The 9,259-nt window shown below is 38.0% G+C and overlaps 1 protein-coding gene across 1 annotated transcript in view; it reads left to right on the plus strand.

The window, feature by feature from the left end:
* The window catches only part of sh3bgrl2 (SH3 domain binding glutamate-rich protein like 2), an 8,612-nt gene extending 640 nt beyond the window's left edge, over positions 1 to 7,972 (plus strand). The window contains exons 2-4 of the mRNA XM_020638833.3: positions 3,649 to 3,834; positions 4,277 to 4,357; positions 6,078 to 7,972. Coding sequence (XP_020494489.1) covers positions 3,649 to 3,834; positions 4,277 to 4,357; positions 6,078 to 6,092 — 282 coding nt within the window. The 3' untranslated portion in view covers positions 6,093 to 7,972. The remainder of the gene's footprint in view (positions 1 to 3,648; positions 3,835 to 4,276; positions 4,358 to 6,077) is intronic.
* Positions 7,973 to 9,259: the final 1,287 nt, after the last annotated feature.

Here is a 9,259-nt window from a genome sequence, read left to right on the forward strand (position 1 = left end):
CATCATCTTACATTGTTGGGAAAGAGTAGTAAAAAGAGTTGGGTGTGCAAACTAAGCCATGAGTGGCGTATTTACCATTTAATCAGTTGCCCAAGGACCTGAAGAGATGGACAGAATAACAGTTTAAGTATGCTATTTTAAATGTGAAAATTTAAAAAGAACCAGTATGAAAATGACAAGATATCTGTGCACAAATATCAGTTAAATCAATGCTACTGTTACAACTAAGAGAGACATTCTTTCAGTTCAAAGCTTTCAGGAGCATTTCGGAGTAACCTATTCTTACAGGTATTGTGAGCTGGCCTACAACACTGATTAATTTCAATTCAAGTAATTTAAAGGTCTCTGTTTGTACTTTTAAAAGATGAATTTACTTGTCAAATAACAAGAATGTCATTTTTTTTTTAACTATCTCACATTTTTGTATGTTAACATTTTGACACTCAGCAATGTAACTTTGAGCTGGGAAAAGTGTCTCCCATTTCTCTTTATTTTCTGATAGACTTCGACTAATATAATTGAAAATGCACTGATTCAAAGGAAAAGTAGCAGACAAATGTATCTTCAAGGAAAACTCTCCTTATAGTTGCTGCCCTACACTCCTTCTCCTGGCAACATACTCACAGGCCTGTAAAATGTCCCTGCTCATATTGAGTATTAACACAAAACACTCCTACATGGATGCTAAAACTCTTAGGTAATGGGACAAATGAGTAATTATTTATTTTATCATGCTCTCAAAGAGGGCTGCACAATCTTTTAGCGTTTACAAAGCAGTTATTTTTAACCCTATGACACATACATTCAAAACTCACACACACACACAAACACAAGATACACAGTCCTGCACGCTTGAGTGGGCTGACCATTTGGGTCAGCTATGAGAGTGTGGAGCTCATGTGAATGTTATTCACTCTGAGTCCATCCAATTGAGTTACAAGAGATTGAATAAATAAGAAAGGTGATGCTGGACTCCTCAGAGTTGAGTTGATGTGTGCAGCTAAGGAACGCACGAGCCTCATGAATGTCCAAATGAAATGTAGAGCAGGAATGAACTGTGAGCAGGAAAAGACAGAGTCAGGAAGAAAAGTAAGCATCTATAACCTACACTGTCCCACAAAAAAAATGAGCAGTTCACAGCCTAACAACAGCAGATTAGTGGGGCGGAAATCATCAACACAGAATGAATGAAGTGCAAATTAGGTTAACCCCCCCCCCCCCTCCCCCCCATCCCATCAGTTATGTAGGTTGAGAATGAGATTGAACATTTTCTCAATGTTTTCCAAATTTCTAATGCCCATGCAAGTATCATACATTTAGTTTAAAATATTGTTGACAATTTATTTTAAAATATCTGATCTACATGATTTCATGCTCAAAAGGCACAGTAATCCCCTTCCTGACAGAAAATACCAAACAAGTTGGATTTAAACTGTAGTGAGTGTGTAGGAGTAGCATTTTAATCTGTTGTTGCTCCAACAAAAACAATTTGGCATTATTGTTTTCTCAGGACAAGTGTAATTTATTTAGTCTTCTATCACTAGCCCCATCTTCCCCCTTTGTCTATCCCTGTCTGAGATTAAAGGATTAACCTCAAATGAATCCCTACATTTTGGAAAGTTCTCCAGAATAATACGTCACATACTGTAATGAGTGTTTGTATTGTCTCTAATCTGACATGCACACACACAAAATCTGTAATCATCCATCCCCTGACACGCACTCTGGCTCACCCTTACTAGGGGCACCTTTTACATTATTTAGACTCTCACTGCCTGCCTGTCAGCTCAGAGGAAGGTCGTAGCAGTCAGAGTATGTTGGAGAGCAGCGATGTGACGGACAGTACAGACTCTTACTGTGATTCTAAAAGGAGTTTATATTTTTTGGCCAGACTGTTTTAAAGACGGTCACTATCCTTGAAATTAATTGACTTTCTCTTCACAGTCCAAAGCTCCTATACAGCCACACAAACAGAAAACCACTGTTAGAAAAACTCAACAGATCATTTTCCAGTGTGTGTGTGTGTGTGTGTGTGTGCGTGTGCGTGCGTGTGATTGTGTGTGTGTGTCTATAACAACCAGTCCCCAACAATCCCTTACTGTCTTTAATGTGAAACAATAGCTCCATTGTGGCCTTCTGTTGCATCATTAAAATAATGGACACACATGTGATGTTTACACACAAGCTTGAAGGGAAGCTATGATTACATTTTTATCATTTAATTTAATGTGCATGTTTTTAATCGTCTCTATTAAAGGTAGAATTTTGGGGGAAATCCTTTTTCTCGCTACACTAATGATTATATTCAACCAAAACAATAAAAAAGCCCCTTCTTATAAACATTTTCAACAGTGTACTTTTTTAAATTTATTTTCAGATTAATTAAAAGATAATGCAGGCTACAGGTAAATGAAGAAAATGTTACTTGACCGTTCAAATTATGCAAATTACCCTCAATTATGATATAAATGACTTTCTTCCTTGTTCCTGTAGGATAGATGGAGCCACACAGTAGTTACAGGACTGTGTGTCTTTGTTTACAACCTTCCCATCCATGGGAGTTTTTCTATGTTCTAAAATTATCCTTGGACATTTTGTTTTTCTCAGCATTTAAAGACACTCTCATGCACTTCCACACACACACACACACACACACACACACACACACACACACACACACACAGTGTCCAAGCGCATGTACGACAATACCATAGGGAGCTATTGCATCCATCCCATAAACCACAAGTAGGAACGGAAACACAAAACTTCATCATTCATTACTTTATAACGGAGATGCACTGATTGTGAAAATCAGGCCTGATAACGATCTTTACTAAACAAATAAAAGCCAGTTGTGGATCACAATATTGATGATTTTTTCATTACTTTGTAATTCTTCGTGTCTGTTTTTCTAATCAGCTTTGAGATGTGATGTATTTAAATTAAAGTTATTAGTCCCTCCTCTTGAAATGTCACTGGAACATGTGAACATGTCTCACAAACTGCATGTCGCTGATCTTCCCCAGAGACCATCCAGTTTGTCCTTCTCCGCAATAAACGATGGCGCAACACCGCAGTTACACATCTGCTACTGACACGTTGCATGCCACATTATTTGCAGACGGGCCGATGTTTGTCAACCCAGCTGATATCGGGCAATGCTGATGTTAAATCAATACATCGGTGCATCCCATTTTTATTTATAAAAGATACAAAAATCTATAATCTATCTAAACAATAGATTATTCATCAAAATCTTATTGTTTAAGTCTGAGATCTCATCAGGAACTGTATTGATGTGATTAAAGGTCATGGCAGATAAAAGGACGTCAGGTTTAAGATTTCAAGAAGCTCCTCCGCTAATCAATAATCCTTCCTAATGTAACAATTACCAAAGGAAGCACTACACAGAGAAAACATACACTATACATGTGTGAGAGTGAAAAAGACATGCTGCTCTGCTTCAGTGGGTTTCAGTTTACAGTCTAATATTACATGAGAGTATTTAGGACCCTTAATGGCTAAGCACAGTATACAGACATGGGATATGGAAAATTCACATAGTACAGTGTTTGATCGCACTTTTTTTTCACACATACATGCATGAAAACATTTCTCTCTTTTGCATATTTATTTTCCTTCTTACAGGTAAAAAAGCACCAGCAGGCAGTCGTGGGTTTCCTGGAGGCCAATCGAATCAGTTTCCAGGAAGTTGACATCACCATGCTGGAGGAGAAGAGGCTGTGGATGTACCAAAACATCCCCAAAGACAAGTGTCCGGAGAAAGGCAACCCACTGCCTCCACAGATCTTCAATGAGGATCACTACTGTGGGGTACGCTGACAATTTCTTTCTTAAGGCTTGTCATAAAAAAAACTGTAACATTAGCTAAATTTATACACTCTGACAGTGATGTCTGGGATCATTTTTGTTAGTTGTATCATAAAATGTGGCTCTGATTGTAAAGTAAGGCCATATAAGGTGGAGCTAGATATGCTGCTAAATGAGTTCATTCAGTCAGAGCATGCCAGTTAATGTCCTCCACTGAGTTTGCATGCTCCTCTGTAATCCTGTCTTAATCCCGTTTCATGGACGGGGCAGATTATCTGCTCCTCCTGTCCGTCACTCTCACCGGCCAAGGTAATCCAACATTACTCCCCGATGTCATAGTCACTGAATTATATTTAAAGCAACAGTATTTGGCACGGATCTTTACTCCCGTCCTTTCAACTTGTAGAGATTATGTAACATCCTCTTGTTTCTATCTCTCTCTCAGGACTATGAAGATTTCTTCCAGTCAAAGGAGGACAACACAGTGTTTGCATTCCTTGGGCTCAGCTCTCAGCCCTCAGTCAAAGTAAGGGAGTATACATGAGTTGTGGCTCCGTAATGCATTCACTATTGAAGACAGAAACACACCACCGCTGTCTCTGTATGTATCATATGGCCCACAAGGTTTCCTGTCTGCTCTGACTTCCTAAAACTTGAAAACCTGCATCACTTCTCCCCTCTGCTGGATAAACATCCTCTAGTCTCTGAAAGCTGTCTCTGAAACATTTCAACTTGTAGCTAGTTCATGCACATTAGCTTCTTCTTATTAGATCCTCCTAGAATTTAGATAATCATAGTTCCTGCATCAAACATGGAGGATTGAGCCCATCTGGTTGCAATACAAGGGGCACCTGCTAAAATCTTGCCTAGTGCACCAGGGGGGTAACGGCTAGATTAAAGCTGTATCAAATTAGATTTTATTTACATCTGCTGTCTCTCAACAAAGAGATAAGACATAAAGACATACATTACAAGAAGTACATTAATGTATACTGGTAGGCCCTACATGACATCTGAAGGTCTGTAAATGGGCAACTGCCAAACCAGCTGTAATGCAATATCTTCCATATTGTTTATATCGTCATAAATCGTCATATCTTTTTGCAGCACATTTACAATATGAGTGTCCCGAAATGCAAAACAAAATACTGGAATACATTGTCTTTGTGTGAAACAATGCTATTATTTGGAGAGCAATAAGTTAAGAAATAAGTAAGGTGATAGGGCGACAATAGGCTCCTTGTCCAGTTTTATGCCTACTAGGAAGTATACCAAACCCTTTGAAGGGGCAAAATGAAGTAATTCAATTTCTTTGAATGTTGGCCAAGAAGGCTATAAGGACTAAGTGGGTTGGGCATCAATCTTCTTCTGTTCAACTGTGGACATCTCTTGAGCGCCGATAGCCTAGCGGTTATGTTGCGCGCCCCATGTACAGAGGCTATAGTCCTCGCCGCAGCGAATGTGGGTACAAATCCAACCTCAGTCCCTTGCTGCATGTCATCCCATACTCTTTCCTCTAGCCATTTCCTGTCACTCTTAAACTGTTTTAATATAATAATATCAAAAAGGCCAAATTTTTTTTATCTGAAAACAAAACTGTATAAACTCTGGTATCTTCTGTTTGCACAGTAGATAAGTGGAGATACTGTATTGGAGGAAAGATTAATCTTATAAAAGAACATGGGAGAATCATCTGGCATGAAGATAATTAAAAGGGCTTAAGGATTGTTTTATAATGTTCTGTTCATTACAGTTACTCTACGCTGGCGTGATAAATGCTGGGTTTGATTCAGTTTAAGTAGACTGAGCTGGTGTTTTCTCTTTAAAAATCAGTATAATTAATGTTCAAAAATCATTTATTATACAGTAGATGATGTTTCATCCTCATATGGAAGCTGGACTTGTTCTATTTTGGTAAAAAAATAAAATAAACATTGACCATTTGATGATCTTACTGTAAGACATCAGGAGGGAACGAGGAGCTCGTTTCCATTCATCACTATTAAGTATCATTAGATTTTCATCCAGTCACATCCCTTCAATGTCTCTCTGCTAGAGTATGATTGGATAAGTAAGTTACATGAGATCTGATAATGGAAAAAAAAACAGCAGTAAATAGCAGATAGATTCAGTTTGAAATGATCATGCCTTGCATACAACCTTTTATTATATAATAGGTTTTCCAAAAAGAAGAACATAATTAACAATGTGTGCCATCCGTTTTCCTTCCCCCCCCATTTCTCTAGGACTCTGAGTCATAGCCTGGATTAAACTGCTGGAACAAGATGTCCAAAAAAAACACTTCTTGTGTTCTTTCTGCTACCTTGCCAGCATGTTGCCAAACTTAAGACGCCAACAGATGTCCCCCTCTCCTACCTCTCCTGACTTTTAAAACAACATTACGCCATCACCCACTTCTCCAGAAGTGCTGATCCTTGAAAGAAGTGACTTCATCAGAGAAGAAGAAGAAGATTGACTTTGTTGTGTTCCCTACTCATGTTTAACACACTTTGACAAACTCTGTCCGTAGCATCCATTCTGTGCGAACTAAAAGATGTATGTAGCAGCTTTTGCATCAGTTGATTTAGCACAAGTCACCTGTATACACACCTGTTGTATCCTGTGTGTATATTCGGCATGTGTGTGAGTGTTTGTGTATATGTGTGTGTGCATGCCTTAGTGTGTGCGCTGTTTGTCTGTCTCAATCAGCAGCTGTAAATGAAGGCTGTGTTAAAAGAAGGGGACCTGAGAGGCAGCACTTAATGCAACCTGAAACAACACGAGGACCAACCTTACTTTCTGGCTATGTTTTTGTGTGTTTGTGTGTATTAGTGTGTTTACAAGTGTGTCGGAGAGCTTTCCTAGAGGTGAGAGTGACACTGCAGCTTACCACAAAGGCAAGCAGATGGGACCAAATGCTAACAATCCTGAAGCATATGTGAGCTTAAAATATCACCAGCATTTATGTTTGACACTGCCGACATAAAAAAGTAAAACTGACCTTGTTTTTGTATCTTCTCTGTCAAGCTAGTTCAATCACCGGACAAAGTTGGCGTTTTTCTACATGTTTTTCATCGTCTGAAAATTCATAGATCAGACCAAAACACTCTCCAATCAGAATGCACTGAAGTTTTTATTTTATTTTAGCATGCAATGTAGCTCAAACGAGAATAAATAGAGCGTTTGTAGGAACTATTTTAAGCCGTGGATTAATCCACAGTTGGTGTAGCAGCAGGACCGTTCATGTGGGATTGACTCAAAATAAACAACATTGTCTGGGTTTATTATAATGAAAAAACATGTCATCCAGTGCATTGCTGTTTGTTATTCATGTGTGTATTTTCAATAACGGAGCCCTGTGACACAGAGGAATATGATATAATAGTCCTCATTGGTCTTTTCATGGGATTTGTTGAAAACATGAAAAATATACATAATCACCAACACTATGCTCTGACCAAGACCACTTAAACACAAATACAATCAGGACCACATGAGAACACTTCATGGAAGGAGTACACTTCACAGATTATTAATCCAGGTTTTAAATGTCAGAGGACAGGGGATGAGAAATAATCTTTTATTGCTCAGAGATAAACTAGTGGCAAAGCTCCTCTGCTTCTCCTGCTGTGCCTCTCCTTCTCACTCTTACATATGTCCAAATGTCTTAGAAGTGCACAGATGCTTTAGTAAGTTAAATATAACTCAAAATCTTGTATTCTTTGTCCTCTCTCCTTATAACCAACTGTAAATCTTTAATCCTTATGAAATGATCTTGGGTTGGCGGTTCATAAATTCAGGTTTGTTTACACATGAATAAATGACACAAACACACATGTTGACCTGCAGTATGAATTCCTCCCTAAAGTTAGTGCCATCATGTGAACAGATATATTATTTTAATTATCGTGTAGGCGACATCCTACTAAATGTGCATCTGTTGCTGTCGAAATTAGGCCCATTCCTATTCTGCTGAGTTGTATCCTCATTTCTTGTGAAATCATGTGATGTCTATGTTGTAATTGTTGTGAATGGACCCCACCATTCCGTTGGACCGCAAAGTGACTAAATGCAGTTTGTTACACCTCTTCGCCTGTGACTGTTTTCTAATTAAACGTGGTGTTTTCCTGCTTGGAAATGGCTCAGTAACACTCTTATTATGCGTTTGCAGAACAGACATAAAACATTTTGTTCATATGCATCACTTATCTTTTTCATTTTTTTGTATTTTTACTAAAATATTTTGCTACATAAAGGTATAAATGGACTGTTAATATTCACACATTTCAATCAAACTTTTAAACATTGGCAACAGAAAGCTCAACTTTTTTCTACAATTTTCTAATATACTAATAAAGTGTCAAGTGGGCATATCTTTGGAGATGTTCTGTTGCCAGTTACTGATTTTGCTCTATTCTTATACTTGAAGACAGTCGATCTCAGAGCATAGAAATCTCTGGATCAACCTTTTTTTTTTTCCAAAGATTGCAAAAATAAGATAGAAGAATGAATTTACTGACCTCTGAGCTGGAAGTTGGTAAAATTTAGTTTTGACATAAAGATAAGGCAGGTGAAGAACATTTGTAGTTTAAAAAGTTGCACACATACTCCGTGGATGTAACATTTTTAAAGAAGTCTATCAAAGGAGCTGAAATCATGTTTCATACCTTACTGTATAATCCCAATGCATTTGGTCATGTTAGGCATGCACAAACATTATTGTGTTTTTCCTGTTTGGCCCGTCATAGTGAGTTGTAACTGTCATTTCCCATCAGAGATGTTGCATATCTCTGTGTGTAATGATTTACCCAGACACCAATATGTGTTTAACCTGCTGTGCTCTCCAAACCTCACTTTCCACAGTTCTGTCATTAGAAATGACTGAGGTTAGTGGGTCTATTACCCATTTTTAAAAGTCAAGAGCACTGGTTCCCAACCTTTGTGGCTCTAAAGTCAAACAATACAAGAAACAGCGGTGTTCCCACATTTAAAAACAAGCTCACACGCCTTCTTTTTGTCACTGTATTTTAACTGTGTTTGCAGTCATAACTGTACTGTTTTCATAACTGAACTGTTTCGATCGTCTTCTCTTTTTTTCTTCTTTATTTCAGTCTGTTACTTCTAAAAGCCTCCCGTGGACAGGTGTTGCAAATGAGCATTTTGCTAAAACACATAGAGCAGTGCATTTGGGACTCGTGCATAGTTAAATGTTACAGCACCAACGTTACTGTATGTCTATGTTAAATAAACAAACAAAAAAATAAATGCAATACCTGCTATCTGCTCCTCATTACATGATGTGTTAGAGCTGGAAGAAATCTAATACTGTTTCATTAAGAGACCTGAAGAGATTATTCTTTGAGGTTATTCTGATAAAGGCTTCACTTTTGGGGTGCAGTATTGATTTTCCATTAATGCATGTTAAAAA

This window comes from Labrus bergylta, chromosome 15 (genome assembly GCF_963930695.1).
Source record: "Labrus bergylta chromosome 15, fLabBer1.1, whole genome shotgun sequence".
Classification (NCBI taxonomy): domain Eukaryota; kingdom Metazoa; phylum Chordata; class Actinopteri; order Labriformes; family Labridae; genus Labrus; species Labrus bergylta.